General features: G+C 42.9%; 1 protein-coding gene across 1 annotated transcript in view; it reads right to left on the reverse strand.

Annotated features, from left to right (window-relative positions):
* NECAP2 (NECAP endocytosis associated 2) overlaps positions 1-21,447 on the reverse strand; it is a 79,158-nt gene that overhangs the window by 41,537 nt on the left and 16,174 nt on the right. The window contains exon 4 of the mRNA XM_069240719.1: positions 1,641-1,722. Within this exon, the coding sequence (XP_069096820.1) occupies positions 1,641-1,722 (82 nt within the window). The remainder of the gene's footprint in view (positions 1-1,640; positions 1,723-21,447) is intronic.

Here is a 21,447-nt window from a genome sequence, read left to right on the forward strand (position 1 = left end):
TTAAACTGGGATTTTCATAGATCATTTTATAAAAGTTAGACCTGAATGGCCACTTCCTGCCGAAATTCCGTTCTTCATTAAACCTGTAAAACGTCTGTTATTCGTTCTAAAGAAAAAAAGCATCTGACCTGGAGCATAAGTCTAGATTCTAAAAGCTATATTGATTTCTTATGAAGGTTTACAAATCTGCAAGAGAATTTCATACAGATCTAACAATTCAGACTTGCAAGTGGTAGTAAGCTTTTTCATTGCAGAATGGATAAGACAAACTCAGAAAAAACAAGAAGAAATCTCCGATCTCCCTCTCAGACTATCGCCTCTTCCCCATAGCTTGGCCCTTCACTGTCTAGCAACATAAAATAAGTTTTAAAACTATCCAGAACTATCCATATTTTCCTCATGTGATCTCTTCCACTACAGCCAATGTACCAGACGCGCCTTCAGTTCTGGGATAACTCAGGATTCGGCAGTTATAAAAACATCTTAAGTCAAATATATCCATCTCAGATTTTCTGTCAGGAAATTTTCATTTTACCCCAACCACAGAACTCCCTCCCCTCCATCAGACCATCTCTCATTGTTAGAGTTTGACCACCCTAGACACCTAAAACACACAGAACCCCTCTCATTGTCACCCCTGGCACTCACACTTTTCATCTCATGGCCTCAACTCAACCAACTCCTTGCTCGATCTCTAACAGTCTCTAACAGTTTTAACACTCACAGGATGTCCCAACTCTACCAGGCACTAGTAAGCAATTCCCCGGGATCCTTAGACTCACTGAGCCTGTGGTGGGAGGGCTGGATCGGGGACCTAGAGGAGGTTGATGGTGTGATGCCTCTATGGACCCCAAAGAGCTCGTGATATTGGTCCAACTGTGGCTGATTCGGTAGAACTATTTCCACCGAATCTATAGAACTACCCAGTGGTTGGGCTGGGCACAAATCCTTCCCAAATCCTTTGCAGGTCCCGGATGTCCACGTTGGCAATCCTCTAAAGCTGACTTTTTTCACAGGGTGTTCCTGTGCCCACAAGCTGCATCATATTGGTCCCGGGTTGGCATTACCATGTCGGCTGGCTTTAGTACTCTCGTACATTCAACCCCTAAAGTGGCAATACTGGGCATGCTGGATGGGCTGGGCAGGCCTCGTGCCGACAGAATATTAATTGGACTAGCAACTCTGATAGTCAAAAAAGACATCGCTCGTGCTTGGAAACAGCCTTCCCCACTGACAATGAAACAATGGTGCACGGGAATGGACTGGTTTGCCAAACTGGAGGAACCAGTTTACATCACCCGTGGTTGCCCCACAAATTTCTCCAAGATCTGGGGTAAATGGTGGGACTTTCATAGGCTATTTTCCACAAGGGAGTCATGCAATTTAAACCCTTGAGGGGTGGGGGCGCAGGAGGGGTGGAAGGGAGGTAGGTACGGGAAAGGGACTGGCGGCTTAAAGCTTTGTCATTGGTGCTTTTGCTTCTTTTTGTTCTTGATTTTTCAGTATACTCGCAGAAAATTAATAAATTCTGTTTATAAAAAAATACCACACAGGATAAAGCATAAGAAAGAAAGAAAGAAAGAAAGAAAGAAAGAAAGAAAGAAAGAAAGAAAGAAAGAAAAAAACACAAAGACACTCACTTGAAATGGTCTTGAAGTGCAACATTAAAGTCAAATGCATCACCTCGGTCAACAAACCCAACTCCAATGAAAGCTCGCCGCCCTGCAGAGTAAAGTGCAAATATTATTTGATCCTAGCAAAGATATCTTGTATGAGATTTTGCACATCACTGGATGAACTTAGAGAGAGCTCTGGCACTTCACACATGCCCAGAACCACATACAAGAGTCACATTTTTAAACATATCTCCAAATATCGAGCCATTCAAACACTTCAAATAAAAAAGTACAAGTCATTCACTGCAGTAACTATTGTACTCTAAGCCATTGGGTCGTTTTCATCCAGACTACTGCGAAGTCCTGAATGAACATGAAAGAAGATCGTGTACTGTGCACAATATATTTAACCATACTGCAAGATTTGATGCAAGGTCAACCCTGCTATGATACCACTCCTAACTCATTCCCTGGCTTCTATTGTGTCTAAAATGAAACAGCTATGAGCAGAGCATACAAGCCACTACAAGGACTACGGGTCAGCCACCTGGAAGAGGAGGGCTGTCACATTATGGGCTTACTAGTCACTGCAGAGGAGACTTTGTTCTCATTCGTCTTCCAGTCACCCTTCTTCTGTCTTCATGGGAATATTTCTATAATTCGCTGCAGGCGAAAAAGTTCTAACTGAAACTCCATGGACCGAGACAAAAAATTTCAGAAAATCCCATGCACAGTGTGAGTGCTATATCAGGACCACACTAGACAGTTGCTCTGTGTCCAACCTGCAACAAGATACCAAATTGAATTCAGACAAATCGAATACAACCCTTGGAGAGGAAGTGAAGCAGCATAATCATTTTTTTTCCCCTACTGATTGCCAACGGGGACCAGACAGAGTATACCAGTGGTTGCTTTGAAGGTTATATCTTAAGGAATATGGTGCCAGAGTTTTAAGGACACTATCATGGACCTGTCTGCATAAGCATAATACACTAGGAGGTGGAAACACCCAAGCAAATAAGAATCCTAAGCCTTCCAGTGCATGCCAAGGATTCTTTTGTAAGTTGAATGCTGCAGGTTAATGCTCACTACGCATTTAAAAGCCTAAAGACCAAAACTGTTGTTTCAGCATTGCAAAATGACATAGAGAAACTATTTGTTATAGCCTGAATATTTTGAAGAACTTAAGCAAATAAGAAGAGACGTTAAAGATTTACCATGTCCTGATTGAACATAAACATACGGTTTAGCCGAAGATCTGAACTACAAGATCTGAACTACAACTCACTCTTCTTATTCAGAAAGCACTGATCACAATAAACAACGCTGGTTGTGACCTCCACGCTGATTATGATATTCCATATAAAATACCACACGTACAAAGTTCAAAAGGTGTTTAAGCTAAAACAAATGACAAAAATTCCAAATCCGAAACAGAGACAGGCGGAGGAAGTTTCAACCCGAGGCTAAGAAGTTGACTAAGCCATTAAAATATCCCTTTCAAACAGTTTGCAAGGAAGACAAATGACCAGAGATTTTTCTTGGTAGCCCATGGAAACTAGTTGAAAATGTAAGATTGCAACCATGGTGGATGACCAACCCAAGTGTGAGACAAGCAGAAATATCTTGAAGCAGGAGCAAGGTCAAACATTAAGCTGGTGTAAAACCCTAGCTACTTGCTTTTGTATTGGCAGCCTTTTTGGATGCTTCAAATTCTTAAATTGCTTTATAAAACAATCCCAGATGAACACAAAATAAGGGATTAGGATCCAGGAAAAAAATTCACCAACAGAGGGCAAGGATGTACAACCCCATCTCGACAATAGGAGAGGTGAAATATGGGTAGGAAGTATATCAGGGGAACATTTATGTTCGAAGTCCAGAATATTTATGAAGTGCTTTAACAATGGAAATGAAGACACTGGCATCCAGGGTGTCCTATCCATTGAGAAAAATATAGGCTATTACTTCTTTTTAAGTGTTGTCTACAGTCAACTGTCAAAGATCTAGGTTTTTGGTCAGCCCATTGCTTATTTTTATGCAGTCTTGTCAATCTCATTTGCTTGCTTCTTATTCAATTGCTTTCATTCCTCTTCTTGTGTTTGTCCCTCCCATGGAGCATATCTTATTTACTACCCGTCTGGCTGGTAGGCTTGCATCATTCCATGGCTAAGATCAGGAAACTACTTGTTTCTTCTTCTTTGAGCACCGCATGGGAGTGAACATTTTTTCTGGTTCTCTCCTATATGCTGCTTCCCCCTCACACCGGAGCCCAATTGTTCTCAGTGTTCCTCCCAAACCATTCAGCTCATCATTAAAAGTGCAGCAACTAGTATATTTTTGCTGAGGTTTTATTTGAGAGCAGTCTTTGGTTGGTTTTGTTTTCTACACTGCATTCCACAGGTTGCATGAAAGTCAGTGCTATGGCCCACAAAGGCAGCATGTATGGTGGGTGATGATGGAGGAGAAGGCTACTTCAATCACTCAGCCAGCAATTGAGGAACACAGTGTATTTACAGTGCCCAGGGCTTCTGCACACCACCAAATGGCAGGGGCATTTGTTCAAGTTCTATGTTGCACAGAAAGTAAATTAGGCCTTGGCAAGTATTGGCATGCAAGTTACCTTAAATTCAAACACTTATTTAAGCATGAACCCAGGCAGCTGTTATGTTCTTTATATACCTGCAACTAGCCTGCTGTGTTGTCCTCAAGCTGATTATACATCACAGGTTTTTTTTAAAACATTTTGTTCAGTTTCTTGCATTAAAAATATATACACCATGCTATTTATGATGATTGATAAGTCTTTATTTAGTATTCAGTTTTGAGATACCTTAAGGTATTGGTTTCACTTTCCAGTTCTTTTAATGTTTTTCTTTTAACTTTTTAAATAATGCTTTACAAATACGCACGGGCAAATCCAAAAGCTTGGCACTGTCATTTTCAACGAAATACATTTTGGGTTAGCCAAAGTTTGTTCAACGCCTACCCAATTCCTTTGTAAGGTGAAAGAAAATCATTCCACCAGTAGGGACAAGAAGACTTCAATCAATTGGGACTGAAGGGAGCACAGGAATATGCAGCATCCACCATTTGCATTTTAATTTGTGAATCCGTTTTGAAGGAATGGCAGAGGTGTTAAAGAATACTGTAATATCCTGCTCCAAATGAGCAGACATGCATCTTCCATGAAGCAAATGTCCCTAAAAACCACTGAACCATGCAAGGTTCCACTTTATATTGACATGTGAAGCAAAGCATTGAATGCGGCTGGTTAAGATTAGGAAAACAGGTTGTGACATTATTCTCACTCTGTGAGTTTATCTGGTTACTGATTATTCTTACATTGAGTTAGGTCTGTGTCAGACTAGCCTTTTTCAAGTAAAATGTCACTCCCTATACTAAAGGTCTAGAACACCCCTTCTTTCTTTGAAAGGAGATGTTTTTTTTTTTAAAACAAAGAGGGAGAGGGTTGAAGATTCAAATTGCCTGGTGTTGGGACAGAAAAGTACCCTGCATGGTGAAGGACATGCACCCCTACCTTGAGGGCCTAGGTGTATGGATATCATTAACCCGGATACTGATTTTTCATCATGGGCAAACACGAATTGTGTGGACCATGACTTAGGCCTAACTCGATAATGAGGTCTTCTTAGACTGGGAGGGGAGCATCATGAGCTATCCTTGAGCAGTTAGTGGAATACTGCTCTTACCTAGAGTTCAGTGACACAGGACCGGTGGAAGCATACTCGTTTATGTGATCAGTACAGGTGAGGTGAACAGGCCTTTTTACTTGTGTCACTCTCACTCGAGCAGGGCCTACTAGCCCACTCGTGTAAAGTTCTGAGCTGTGTACTTAACTCGGCTTTGGCCTGCATAAATTGCATGCAGCGCCAGGCAGCATGAGATACTTGTGTCTGCGTGCTGAGTTGTATGTGTGTGCCTGAGGATTGTACATAACATCAGCTTTGGGTTCCACTTTTGGAGCCCGAAGGCATGAGGACTGCAAACCCCAGACAGGAGATGTGTGTTGCTGACATTCGTGAAGGATGGGGTGGGACACAAACACTGAAGGGAGAGGAGCAGGACATCCTCTGTGCAAATCAAAGGGTTTTTTGATTCCGGGAAGAGTTACTTCTCAATGGCGTTTTGGATCATCGTCAGAAAGATGGTGGGAATGGTTTGCACTACCAGGGAATCTTGATACTGAAGAAAATTCAGTTCTTTGAATCTTTATGTGGCCCATGTCAGTGAAGGCTGACAGCCAGGTGTGATCCCCGGTCACTCCCTTAGCCAGTATAGTGGGTTACTCAAAACTGGAGCCGTTCCTGCAACTGCAGATTGTCCCTCTGACAAAGGACAGTGCAGAGTAGAAAGATGTATTTGAAAGGGGCTGACACCGCCAACATGATTTTCGAAGGACAGACACTAAACCACAAGTGTATTTGGATTTGGACAATAAAGGTGGTGCCATGAGCCCCATACTTTGTTGAATAGCGTCATACTATCAGGACAGGGAAGATCACCAAGGCTTCTTTCTGCTGGAATCAGGACTGGGGACCAAGATCTGCAGGTCTCCCCGCTGGATGAGGGGCCATCACCCAGGAAACCCGTGCCAAATGTCCTAAGCCTGGAGCACCAGCTTTCTGCCTCACAAGACCAGAGCCTCTTGTGAAGAGGAAAGCACCTTGAGTCTGCATGCCTGCAAGACCAGAGAACCCTGTGGGGAAGAGGAGTGTGTCAGGAAGACCTAGGCCCAGTAGGGATCCTGCTAAGTGGATCCAGGTGAGCGAAGTATGAGATGCCCAGTTTGGTTATGATCTTTGATGGAGTGTGGGCTGTTTGCTTGATCACACAGAAGCGAGGACCATCATCATGCTATAAATGCTCATCTCATGTGCCAGAAGAGGGCCACTGTGAAGTGTAGTCATCGGCGTATGTGTGCTGTAGCCATTCAACCTGTGTGCCACTGTGAAGATATGGCCGTTGCCCATTAGGGAGCCGAAGCTGGAGACAACCCTCCCCCCCCCCCAACACAATGTACCTGGAGGGGGACACTGTAGTGTCAAGGCTGTGCCCAGGATGCTGTACAGTACACTTATCAATTGCTGCTGGAGCCGCAAGAAGACGTCTCACACCAATGAGAGTCATCACGGGGCTAAGGAAGCCCAATGTGCCGTTAGGGAAGGACTACAAGAGAGGGAACAATCGAGCTGGCAAAGGACCACCCTTGTCTTCCCAAGATCGCTGGCTGCCAACAGCTCAGGTAAGACTGTTCCAAGCCTCTGAGGACTTCTGTGAACTGAGGAGCTAGTGAGCTCTTAAGGCAAAGCATAGACTTTGTGGTGCGTGGGCTGCATCTCGGAGTGTCCGTCATTATTCGAATAGGGAATAACAACCCCAACTAGAAGGGACAGAGGGACTTGGGGATTTTGCTCCCAAATTCGCTAGCACACTGACTTCAAGGGAATTATTTAGTGAGTTGCACATGCTTGGTCTGCTTACATTAAATACTTTTCATAAGGACTTGACTGGACAATCACTTCATTGCCACTACTGTATGCATTTTGAGTTATGTGCCAGGGTATGCCTAGCACCTACCCCCCCATGAAGAGTCTTTGACTGCTTGACAAGCTCTACCACTGTGAGTCAAGTTCTGGATGGGGAAAGACCTGGCCCAGTTACTCAGAACCCACAATAGGTTGGGCCCTGGGACATCAGGAGTAAGAGGCCACAACCACACGGTTGGGCCCAGTAGCTTCTGCTTGATCCTAGGTCTTCGAACGGGGTCTGACTGCTGCTCTTTGTGCCAACAGCTGTTTTATTTGTAAAACACCATTCCAAGACTGCCACCAATGTATGTGTGACCATGAGCCTGCAGTTCCAGCCATCTTGAAATGTTTTCTTCCTATTAAAGTTTTAGAAATAACATTGAAAGAGGGCTGTCATGTGTGAATGCTCACACATGTGCGAGCAGCCATGCTTGAATGGATTTCTCGTAAAGTCCCAACAAAAATCATTATAGGGTGCTTATGGATAGAAAGCCAACAAATGATGGTTTTTAGAAGAAAATAAATATGCATATGAACATAAAAGCAGTGCAGCAGCAGTGGTGGTGGGCCTTCAGGACAGAAATAAAAATTTTAAGTACAACATAAATAATAAAACCATTTTTGAAGGGATTTTTGTAAAGTGCAACAAAAACCTTTCAGAGACAACTGCCCATGTGTGCGGACGCATGCACATGCATATGTAGCAATTTTGTCATGGTTGATGAAGTATACTCACAATGAACATATAAGAAGACATGTGAGCAGTTCAGTAGCATTGTTCGGGAACTTGCCGGGCCCTTGCCATAAAGAAAAAAAAAGTAAAAGAGAAAAAGACTTTCTTAAAAGAAAAAGAAGACATTGGGCTAGTTGGTCGTGACACAAAATTGGGGTATTTTCTTTTGCAGATATGTACATTTTACAACCGGAAAAATCTCAGCCATGACAGAAGTGGGCTGACACACTTCTTTATGCAACCTGACAGACCTAAATGTGAAGAGGGCTGGTTGAACGCCCCTCTAAATAAATGAATAGGTAAATATACATATTGCTCATCCGAAAAAAAAAACAATTAATAAGCGAGTTATATTCTGACTCAACCGCAAACAAAATACTGAAATTCACCACTTATGGTTAGCAAAGCCTGCAGGACATGTCATAACTCAAACAAACCCCCCCTGCTAAAAAACACCAATTTGACAAAGGCACAGAAAAAAAACAACAAAGGAGAGAACAAGATAACAATAAGACGTCACAGCAGTTATGTTGCAGTCATGCTAATTATAACAGGCAAATTTCACAAGTCTGTACACAATTGTCTGTGAGTGGGGAGTTGGGTGCAGAGCCTGTCCATAGGCTAGGTAACCCTCGCTGTGCACGAACAAAAACTGCGGACAGCGGGGGTTGTCGGCCTGCAGCGAATCTCACTGTACACTGCTAAATTACCAACCTGTTGCAGTCAGGAAGACCCCACCCCAGTTCAAAGTCTTCAGCCATGCCCATCGCGTGCTGGCCACATGTTTTGACCTACAGTCTATGCCTGTTGAATAGTGTATGTGAAACAAAAAATATATAACATTCGCTGAAAAAAAAAAAAAAAAAAAAAGGATAAAAGGAAGCTATGGTTAACTTTAGTTGTAAAATCTAAACGTAGGTAAAAAAAAAAAAAAACATAAGAAATTAACAGAACAAATACAGTTAAACTGTGGCTAGTACCACGAGTCTCAACTAACACAACAGGTACAAACCATATACCAAATGTAACATGACCGCAAAATAATTATACCAGTAAAACCAAAAAGCACAATTTAATTAAATGAATACATGCTTAAGGGAGATGTAGTATGTAATCTCAACTGTAAGTTTATATACAACCTGCGTAATTATATCTGTCACATCATGGGTGATGCTATAAGCAATGCGTTTGGTGTGAGAGTTACTGTTGTCATTGGGGTACCATTTGGTTTGCGGTGAGTGCCAACCCCTGCAGCCCACTGTGTTCACATGCAGCTGGGATAAGCCATAGGGGCTAGCCTATGTCCAGGCCCTGTTCTCCACGCACAGCAGACAGGCAGACAGACAGCCTCAATTGTGCATGGCCTTTGGGCATTAGCAACAGGGGTTGGCGAAAGGCAGCCAATCCCCGCTGCACCCAACTCGACCAGACCAGCTTACCCCTGCTGCACACGCCCTATGTCTGTGTGGTATAGTTACCCAGAGGGCCTGTACCCAACCTGCTGGGGGCAGCCAACCTCCTTGCTTCCTACCCACTGCAGGGTCTAGGTGTGTGGACTTCAGGGGCCATGAACTCAGCTGCAAAAATAAGCATTTTTATTTTTAGTTTGACTTAAAGGAAGGGTCCCCTTGGGGCAGCTACATAGGTCCCATTATGGTTCGCTTCATTTTTTTTCCCCAAGACTCAGATAGACCGTCCTTTATTGTCGCCACAACATTTCTTCAAGGTGCCAGCCAGTCCGAGAATTTTGAGTTCTCAAACCAAAAGCAGACGATAGGACAAAAACACTCCCTTATCCAATCGGGTACTGAAAACAAAAGTAAAAGCTGATTTCTCAAAACTACTGAATGTATTTACTCAAAAAACAAGCAAAGGATCTTTCTTTAGTAAAGTTAAACTTTCTTGCCAAACCTTATTTAATTCCATTGACCTAATTATTTTGTATTGGTGAGCAAAGAAACATACAGGAATTAGTATGGGAAGGAACACCTCCTGTTCTTTTTGCAGTCCTTGCACTTGCCGCATCTGCCAAAACTTGCGACACCAAACTCAAATCTGATGAACTCTTATTGAAAGGTGATGTGCAGATCTGCATAGTGCCAAAATTATAAAACAAAATATGTATCTTCCATGAACAGTGACCAAACCATAACTAATCAAGCTCTATCACAGCCTGTATACAAATACAGTTATATCTATATATACACACACATAATTATTATATAAACACATTAATATTACACAGTGACCACTATGTGGTTATGGTACAGTCACACTTTACATTGAAAAACTATTTTTTAAATTTGCTATAGCTTTAGACCTCGTGGTTGGATTTGCACAAAATTTGGCAATCGCTTGGCATAGTCAGCTAAGTTCCAGCAGGCCAAGTTTCATGGAGATCTCTGCAAGGTAGGAGGCATTATGGGATAGAAAATAAAAAAAGATACATTTTCGTATTCTATCATTCATCAGAAATTTTGTTCTCATCCTCGACCCAAACCGATGTACACATTTACATCAAACCTGGCATGAAAGTAAAAATTTACACTGTAAGTGTGCTTCTATTGGTTTCAATAATTAATATTCAATAGATTTTTTATCATTAATTAATTCAATAGATTTTGAGATGTGCGTTCAAATATGCTTCTTGGTGTGCTTTAAAGGGTTAACACTTTTGTAAATTTCTGCAATTTGGGATTCACAAATCCAAAAAACAAAAGGATGATTGGACTAGTGATCATTTTTTTGGGTCATTCCTTTCGGAACTGGGGTTACAAAGTACCTAAAACAGTTCTGCATGATCTGATTGGCTGCTGAAAGAGAAAAATGTTCTCATGAGGCATTTCATGATGCAGAGCACGGTCCTCATGTCCTCAAATAAGAGGTAAAAGACGATGTAAAATGATCGAGTAGGCTCCCACTGACCCCCAGGTAATAGTGAGAAGAGCGAAGGAAAGTTTTATGGTTCAAATTTACAAAAATAAATAAATAAAAAATAAAAAAGCTATAAGAATTCAAAAGTCTGTTTTGAGAATTGTGAATCCAGGACACCTGAAATGTCTGTTGGGGACCGCAGTATAGAGACAGGTACAGGGGTTCCTTGCCTCCATTTTAGATGTAGGTGTTCATGAGTCACACAAAGGAATAGCAATTTCGAAGCAAGCTTCAGGGCATGAAAGCATGCCTCAAATTCACAAATCCTATTTAAGTATTTCAAGTCCAAAAAAGGGGACATGCCTAAGTCTTACCTCTATGTGGAAACGTTTATGCACAGCAAGGGTTGGCCGCAGAGTGTGGCTACCGGCCAGGCCAAGCCATGAATCAAACATCAGTTGAACTCAGCTCAAGGTCCTGCACAATAAAGCTTAGCTGCAGGGTCCCACTGCAGGTCAGGCTCTTTGGTGAAACCCTATAGCATACGGCCAAAGACCACACACAGAAAGTGGTTGACACCTACTACGGGTTAGCAGCAGGCCCCCAGCCAATCCCAAGTGCACACTGCCAAGGGACATGCACTGCAAGGTTGGAAAAGTAAGTACATCTTTAAAAAAACAATTACATTACCTGAAAAAACAGTTAAAAACTGTCTTATTGTTCTGTGTCAAAACGGGTAAAACTAATGAAATTTGCTAGTTATGGCACGAAAAAATGTTATCGGGAAGGCAAGAAGGTGGGCTGCATGAGTTATGGCGTATTGTGTGCATTAGTACATATAACTGGCAACTTCCTGTTTTACACATTTGAGCCAGAACCATAACTCAGTTTATTAACCAGGTGTGTGGAATTTATTAAAATAAATACTTGTCCAGGGGACAGGTTGCTTCTCAAATCTACTTGTCCTGTAAAAAGATCTACCTGTCCCTTTGGTGCCATGTAGTGTGGCGACAAATTATGGCACCAGTCTCATTATGTAAGAGCTCTGATAATAACCTCTCTGGTTATGCCAGGGCTACTACCATAGTAGGGCTTGAATAGTTGCAGTTTCAATCCCTACTGTAGCAATTTCCTTATTTTGCCACCTTTCTGCAGATCTGCATTCTGGGGCTGGAGGAAGCAGTAAGCAATAGTTCCAGGACTGGAATGCCTGTGAGTCTGCAAACCTACTAACCTGCATGTTTTAAAGATTTTCACCAGCTTCTCTCTAGTATTTTCCCATAATAAGAAAGGTTGGACATTTACTCCTGACAATGGCAGAATTAGAACTTCTTCCAGGGTTGGAAAGAAAGTGGCTGGAGGGAAAATGAACTTGCGAATGCTCAATAGATTTTCACATGAGCAAATCTACACTATTTACCCATGCTAAAATACAGTTCACAAATATTTTATAGGGGTACGACAGATACCATGGGTGCACTTTTGTGACTTTCTTTAAGAATTTGGGGCCACATGTAGGTAGGTTCAGATTTGCGACCCGCAAATTGCTAATCAGAGCGACTCGCAATTTGCAAGTCGCAAATCCTAATGTAGGATGGTGTCCCTGACACCATCTTTGATGCGCAAGGGCTTCGCAAATGCCCACCTCATGAATAATCATGAGGTGGGTCGCAATTTGCGACCCCCTTGCGAATGGCGGCCCTCACAGGGATGGTGGCCTGCTGGAGACAGCAGACCACCATGTTGGTGACTGCTTTTCAATAAAGCAGTATCTTTTTTTTTTGTAATGCAGCCCGTTTTCCTTAAAGGAAAACGAGATGCATTACAAAAACGAAAAATGAAACGTTTTTGTTTCATTTTTTCAGAGCAGGCAGTGGTCCTGCGGACCACTGCCTGCTCTGAAAAAATGTTTACAGTGACATTCACAATGGGGAAGGGGTCCCATGGGGACCCCTTCCCTTTTGCGAAAGTGTTAGCACCCATTTGAAATGGGTGCAAACTGCGATTGGTTTGCATCCGCGGTCACAAAACAATCCTACATTGCACTGCGAGTCGCAATTAGGAAGGGAACACCCCTTCCTAATTGCGAGTCGCAAACCTGTTTTGCGATTCAGTAACCAGGTTACCGAATCGCAAAACTGGGTTTGTGCATCGCAGTGTGCTTTTTGCACGTCGCAAACAGAGAAACTCGCTGTTTGCGACATGTAAAAAGCTACCTACATGTGGATCTTGGTACCTAATTAGGTCTGGTGTTAACAAAGACATTTTGTTTTTATTAAACTTCTATTTCGGCTGGCTTTACTGTGAGTGATCGCATTCTGCTCTTCCACAAGGAGCATATTGGCACACAAAGTAGTTTTGTTCAGTGTCGGGAACTACAGTGGCAATCAGTGACGTAACGAAACTGGAGGGGGCCCATTTGCAAAGAACATGGAGGAGCCCCCTCTCCAGACTCACTCAGGGCAGGTGCTGTGCTTAAGGGGCCCCCTGGAGGGTGGCTGCAGGGCCTTTGTTATGCCACTGGTGGCAATGTGTGCTTTTAGAGTTCAAAAACTTTTTTTTTTTCCAGTGTTTGTTACAATGTTGAGGGCCTGGTAGCTCCCACAACAATAAAGTGTTACAAAAGCCATGTCAAAACAAGACACACATTGATGAAACTAAAAGTTGGCTTTGTCAGTGTTTGTTTATTTTCATGCTTCCCATAATCGTGTTGAAAATGGTTACACTGATTTTCCATTAGAAATATTTTTGGGAAATACTAGCATGCATCAACACATTTTACTAAATGACACTTCATTTGCATCTAATCAGAGAGCATTCTGGGAGCATTATACTTAGCCTCATAGCCTAAACTTTTCAAACATGTGTATAGACGTTTTTTTTTTTTGTACTGGAACCAACGTCAGTAGTGAAGTGTGACCTTAAAACATTTATTTACAGCACTCACCCTAATAATGAAGGCTTTCAAATAATGAACCATAAATACAAGTTCGAACTTCATTATCTTTTGGAAACATATTACCTCAACTGCAGAGAGTTCTACTCTCTGTAAACAGGCAGCCAAAGGGTGTGCTGCAGAGGGTTGTGCCTACCTGTCCCAAGGACAAAGTAAACATAAATACTTGTTGCCCTTGACCCAAAACAAGATGTCCCGGGAACCAGAATCAAACGTCTTGGCTAACACTGGACCTAAAAGGAAGAATTACTTTGGAGGGGCACCATAAATGTGTGGACCAAAATAAGGGATTTCTCAGCCAACTAGCCCTTTACCAAAGCAAATATTTCTACTGGCGGAGCAGCAACTTTCAACTGGAACTGGAAGGCAAATATTCAAAAAGCTTGTGAACATTCACACCTATCCCAGTTTGGGTGAGACTTAACACTACATTTACATAGACAAATAGTGCAGTTTTACTCTAATACATACAACATCATTAAGAAATGCCCCTTTCCATGTGCTTCTTCAATACAATATCTCCAATTTATTTTAACTAGCAAAAACATGTTCAGAAATTTCGCAACAGCTAACCAACGTGCATTTCAGGTTTTTTCTAAGGCTATGTATACATAATATACTCACTTTTACAGTCTATAGTACATTTAATTAGCTGAGCAGAATCTCTAACCAGGTAAGAGTCAGCTTACCATACAAACAAAGTAGCAAATCCACAAAGCCATCAAAATAAAATGGGTGTTCCGTCCATTATAGTACATCACCTGGCCATAAAATGGAGGACAAAACCTGCTGGCTGCCTGTTCAATATTTTCTGAACAAGTTGTATCCAGACATAAAAACAAGATTTTGCAATAAGTAAACTGTCTGCACATAACAACCTTTATTTAATTTGACTACATTAGAATGAAGCTGACCAGTCCATTAATGTAATTTTTATCATGTAGTGTCTTTCCCACATGCAAAAGTGAAACAAATGAACCTTCTTGGTTAATAGTGCCAACTTTGAAGAAATTAGCCTCTACAGAGCAGTCTCGGAGAATAGGTTCTTGCTATTAAGTGTTATATCCCAAATCCACTGTTGATGGTTGAAGTAGCTGTTGGTAAAAAAAAACTCAGGAATCATTCATACAAATGAGATATAACCTCCATCTGAGAAAAGCAGGCCCTCGAGACAAGAAAGAGAACAAAATCTGCTTTCACTGAAATAAAGATTTTCCAGAAAAAAAGTCTGTGAAACACAATTTTCCTGGGAAAGAATGTTGCATCCACTAGTGGGAAAGTTTAAGGAGCATACAGGAAATTCCCAAAGTAGTGAAAACTATGCACGTCTGCAGACCAAAAACATATTTGTGGTTCTCCAAATTGCCCAGAAGGCAAAGTGTTGTACCAAAGGCTGGCCCAACAGAAAAAGAAGACCAACTCCACCACACCTGTTTGGAGAAAGTCTAATGTAATAAGTTGAGCCTGTCCAGTTCAACATTATGAAGTTATCCAAAGGGCCAGTGTATTTCTAGTTTCAGAACCACATAGTCATGCTTAAGTGAAATAGCATGCAGGTGGGTGAGCTGTTGTGCTTGTTTACCAGTACACTCTACCTCATCGATGAATGAAAGGAATGGTTTTGGGGCGAGACTGTTCAGCTTAAGCTCCAGAACACCGATGTAAAGAGCTGAAGTTCTGCTAAGAATCATCATGGCGACCACAATCCAATTTCAGAGTAGTTTCCGTATCTGCAAGAACTAAATGGTTTGCCTAGACAGATAATTAAAGAAGGGCCAGAAAATAGTTTCAAGGCAAGCAAAATCATGATGCCATTTGCAATTACGCCCAGAGTAAAAAAAGATGTACCAGTTCAGCTTTCATTCCTATGGAGCATGGCTAAAAGGACCGCACAGGAAGTACAAGACTGGAAGAAACTATAGGGATGCAATGCCCCATAGAACCACTAGGACGTGGTTACGGCTTTTTCCTTAAGCATGTTAATTTCTCCTAAGAGATTCAACTCATTTTGGTGGCAAAAATATACTCCAATAGCAACATGCCAAGAGAGCTCCGACTAACATTATTGAATACAATGGGACAGTAAATATGTTACCAGCTTCACTGAGATTGTATTTAAGTGATTGTATGCCGCCTGGTAACCAGTGATTGTTGCCAATATTCCTATAGACAAAGCTCATATGTTGGAAGGAATGGATAGGAATCGACTCTCACCTTTGTGTATAATCTGGGACTCTGATTCTGCAAGAGAGAATATCATGGGGGGAAAGTTGATGTTTCCAACTAAGAAGTAGAGCTATTTCTGCTTTTGTTGACCTACTGGCAGATTAAGAGGACATTGTACAGTTGAAGTACTTTCTCTTGCAGTATCTGATAATCTGTGACAGGGTGGCTAGTTTGAATGTCAACACCTGCAGGTGCTGCTGAGCAACTTAGGGTACTGAATTATAAGTAGAATGCAAAGAAAAAATGAACACATGCTCAAATTAGTTGGAAAATAATTCTAATAAAGATCTGTAGAACATGGGGGGTGGGAGGGGAAGGTATAACATTAATGAAGTATGTCAGTGATCAGAGGAGGCAGTATTCAGATTTCCTAGAAAGAGAGAAGCAGAGAATTTCGCAGACACAGATGAAAAGACGAAAGAAACGTAGAATTAAAACAGGTGGTGAAAGCAGAAGCTGTAAGAAGGAAAAAAGAGAACAGGGCAGGAGTATCAAGGGTCAAGCACCTGACTTAAAAAAGAAACTATCAAAAACAAGGGGAGATAAGAGGAATTGCCAGAGGGACCCGTCCTCCTACTTGCCTCTATCTAGGGGGTGGGGAAGGAAGAGTCCTACTCCGTATTTCATACTAAACCTCATACAGGTGGAAAAAGCACACAGCTTTTCTTGTATAACCCTCACCCAACCAGGGTGACCCCTTGGTTGTATGCTTCATCATAGGGTCCCTCCTGTTACGCTACGAACAAGAGCATGCTGCTACCAGTGGAAGACACAGGAACACTAAATGGTGAATACCAAATTGCTGGTTAAATAGGAGTTGGAGGGGTTGTTGTTAGATATGTTAAAAATATCTGCCTGGTAGGAAAGCTGTGTTTTATTCTGCTGTCCAGACAGTATGATCAAAAAGGGAAGAAACACAGAAGGTAAATGTAGTATCAATGACCCTTCCTTATACTAGGTCTACATGTTTCAAACCACTCTTCCCCGTGGCTATATTCAGGACAAAGGATCTACCTCCCTGATTCCACTCCTTGTTAAGGGTAGTACAATAATTTCTGGGTGTGCCGACTTCACACACACTGCATGTTTAAATAACACCTACTTAGTGGACTGTGCTTTCATACCTGTAATATACAATGGGAGAACTAGTCTTCCATAAACCATGGTGCAATATTGTGACGCTGGGCATAATTGCTTTAGAAAAACAACTCGAAATGATAGACGACAGTGCAGGACAAATGCAGATATTTCATAGTGTTTTCAGTGAGCACTTCTAGTAGTAATAATCTCTGTGATTACTGCACCACGGTTCATCCTAGATCCCAGTCATCTTTCCAATCATAAACTGACACACCTTTACATAGTAGCACTCTTCAAATTTCTCCTCACACTGCTCATGGAGGAAAAGGATCCAGAGAGCAACAAGGGAGGTCATAACATTGGTTGTCGTACTCTTATCCTATATCGATAAAGTCAGAGAGGGGTTAGTTTGTTGATGCCCATGGAATTAGTGGAGCGGGTGAAGGTGCTGTACCAGTCCCTATGTAGCTCATTTCAAAGAGTGCTTTAAAGAACTGACTCTAGATAGACTTCTTAATGAAAGTGCAATTTGGTTAAGGATGTGCCTACTGAGAGTAAATTAAGACCCATAATTTGTAAACATATTGTGGGATCACATGGAGTAACAAGTTAGGAGAGCACGTTTCTGTTCTCTACTCGTATGTCAATAAATATTATAAACTGCATACAAGATTACCATACTGATCAAGTTAGATATGCGATATATAGTTCCTGAAAAAGTACCCCCTTCTCTATCTGGCGAAATGGAAATGTGGCATATGTAAGTAACTGAGTTTCCAATCCTTGGACGTGCACCTATGCTCAAAGTTCCCCATACTGAGTTCTGGAGATATTTTACTCTTTTGCCTCAGAACAGACAACTGTGCATGTGCACCTTGTGACATGGAATGCAACCCAAACGGGGAGTTTAGTGGCTGGAGAGGTACACCATGTGCGCCCTCTGTTACAGAGAGTGACTACCATCAGCCCACCAGGCTGCAGAGGACTGACAGTGCTGGCAGCTATGGACTATACTGGCAAGGCAGGCCTTCTTATATGTTTATTGTTAGTCAGAGTTGCATAACAGCCACTCTTGTGCTTCAAAACTCATCTATCAGTTCCATGTAACCAGGTTCTTCACTCCATCCATATGAGGAATAGATGAAAGGTGTCTCTGTGTCTGCACTAGAGTGGAACCGAAGGTGGAACGGTTGGAGCGAAAACCAGTTAGCTTAGCAATTCTCCACAAACATTTCTGGGGACCACTGAATTGGACCACATGGACTGTGCAGAGGCCAGGAGATAGAGTTCCCTTTGTAGTGTAGTGGCTATCCTTTTCCACGGGCCTGATTTATTTTACGTGATACCAGTTTAAGTGATGTTTAAGAAGGGAAGCTTATCCCTCTATTGTGCCTTTTGTTTTGAGTTTCCGATGAAAAGGGGCCTCTCAGCTCCGCCCCACTTTCCTTCAGTGTTAGACAAAAAACAAAGCTGGATTAGTGTGGGAGGAATAGGCAAAATGGAGGAACTTTATTAAACAAAACCGTCCCAGAGGAAGACAGCAGAGTATAAGTATGCAATAGAAATTACCACCCAGCGTGCAAAGATTTCTCCACCAGCAACCAGGTTCCACAATAGTGACTACCAAGAAACTGTTTTGCGCTCCTGGACTGGGATACTGAAGGACAAACAGGTTCAGGGCCAGAATCCTGGGAAATCCGACAGCCTACCAGGAAGAAATGCTTTGGACCTACCTTGAAAGAAGGAATTGACAGATTGCTTAGAATGAAGATGCTGTCTCGAAGAAAGGAGGCCGAAAGTTGTCTAGGCAGGACAAATCAAGGCTGCTTGCTTTGACTCAGCAGAAGGACCGACATCACTATGCTGTAGATGGGAGTCTTTTTATCCAGAGTATACCTTTAGTGTGCTCAAAATCTAAAACGTCCATGGCTGTGGGGTGGCATGGAAACCACAAATGTACTGCACATATTTTCCCACCAAAGAAAAGTTATCACCTGTGACTGTTTGGGAATAAGAAACTGTAACTGCAGATGGAGGGGTTACCTGTAGAACTAAAATGTCAGGAGAGATGCTGCACTTGTGCGATCACATCTTCACTCTAAGTGTGGGCACCAACCTACATCTCCCAATCAGTGCTGCAACACAAGCTGGTTTGTTTGTAGGCCTAAGGAGGAGCCACCGGTAAAAATTCACAGAAACTGGAACAGCACAATCGGAGCATGGAGTCTCCACAGCTGGTGCTGTCACTTCTCACACTTGTCAAAAAAAGGTGTACACATGTGGAGCAGACATTGACCACAGCAATGTCAGCTGGGCCAGAGCACAGTCCGCGCGATTCTGCTCAGTGGGCCATGTGACGAGAGCAGTGCAGTCCCCTAACCCCCTCCACCCATGAGACAAACTATTTGAAACGTGAACTGCACAAAAACATTACTCATCAAGTCTCACAGGAAAGCACTTGTCCTGACTTGCATTGTGCAACCATTAGATACATGTTCAAGCAGAGCGGTCTAGGCAATATGCCAGTCCACAGAGATTGTTATCTTAATAAATGTGCCTATTGAAGCAACTGCTGCTGACTATGTACAGCATTTTGTTGTGGGGCAGAAGTAATGCAATTTTTTTTCTAAGTAAAAGTAGTGGCTGGACCCTGATGTATTGGTTGATATACAGTTTTGTGTCGGGCTTCAAATTTTTAATACTACACCAAATCTCCAAGTAAATCTTGGACTGCTCGGTATTGCTATCCTGAGGATCAAGTGCTAAGTGGGTGGATCAAGTGCTAGATGGGCATGTGCGAGGGGAGATGGGGTTGTGGGTAGCTTGAAAAAGCTCTGGGCTGTAGCCTGGCTTTATCTATCCTGGTGGCTTCCTGCGAACCTCAACGACGATCAAGATGGATGGAAGGCAGAGGGAACACACTCCAGTGGGGCGGATTCCCTCAGAGCCACCGGGGAATTGGAAGCCTCATATCAACAGTGCCTCATACACGGTCCAGAGTATAGGGCAGGGCTCCCCACCCAGGCGATGGAAGGGCAGGCTGTACACACAAGTCCTGCAGCTCAGGTGCCCCTACATCGCTGTACCCAGACGAAATCCCTTACCTATCCCTCTGATATGTCCTCTGAAACCTCCACCCCTGCCAAACTGGCTTTAATGATGGTGAAAATATGGGAGTAACAGACCGCCTTTGAGCTCAAAATAGACAGCATGACCCTCAACATAGGAGTGCCAAGGGAAGATCAGTGAAAAATGTGCAAAATAGCCCAACAACATGGATCAGCTCTGCTGGAATTCTGTTCCTTGACAGAAGACCACAAGACCGGTTCAGCCAACCTGGTGAACTACTGTATTCATCTAATGCACACAGCCAAGATTTGTTTGGGGGGGGGGGGGGGGGAGGAGAGGGGGGAAGGAACCAAACTCATTGATTACCAGCGAAGTGTCCATCCCCTGAATAACAACCAAGACTGATAGTCATCATGCTTTTGAACTTCTGAGATCAGGACTTTTTTTGTGAAAAGCCAGGTCGATGTATCCGATCACCGTGGACTCCTCTTGTGTCATGCCCTTCCCAAACTTCACCCTGGTAGACTAGGATCGCCAGGCATTCCTTCTTGACATGAAGAAGGAGCTTTGCAATTTGGGCCTTAAATATGCTCTCCTTTTTCTCGGTCATGGCTGCAGGTGATCTGGACAATCAAACACACTTCTTTTAGGACCCCGCCAGGGCGTGGTCTTGGCTGGACAAGCACCATGGCCAGGCGGGTATGCCGGGGTGGGGGTTTTGTGCCCTCCTGGTAACCCAGGACTGCAGGTTCAGGGCTCTCCGCCACTTTGGATTAAGTCGGCAGATTTTGGGATGGATTTGCCACCCCTATACCAACTTCACCGCCAAGGTCACGTTTGGCAGCAATATCTCAGATGCATATCCGGTGTCAACAGGCACCCGGCAAGGCTGCCTCTTTCTTCACTGCTGTTCGTTCTTGCACTGGAGCCACGTGCGGCATAGCTTTGAGTGCAGGACTGAGATTGTGGTATACCAGTAGGCGGAAAGACACACACAGCTCCCTTTATGCTGATGACATGGGTCTTTTATCTGCGTACTGATTTGGGAAAGCAGCAGAAAGAGGGTGGCATTGAGCACGTAGTAACTTTGCCCTGCCAGCAGGGGTATGGGCACTCAACAATGTTCACACTATTACATAGCAGCTCAGCTCCAGTGGGTGGCCATCACAGTGTAGAGACAACATTCCCCCAAAAGGGAAATGGGAGGGCCACCTCCTCAGCTTACTATTCCCAGGCTATGGAATGATAGCTGTTATTCACTCCTACTGCAGGTAGCTCGGGAATGCCTATGGTGGGATTCTCACATGCCAAAAAGGTTCAACCTTATTCTCCACTTCTACT

Source organism: Pleurodeles waltl, chromosome 6 (genome assembly GCF_031143425.1).
Source record: "Pleurodeles waltl isolate 20211129_DDA chromosome 6, aPleWal1.hap1.20221129, whole genome shotgun sequence".
Classification (NCBI taxonomy): domain Eukaryota; kingdom Metazoa; phylum Chordata; class Amphibia; order Caudata; family Salamandridae; genus Pleurodeles; species Pleurodeles waltl.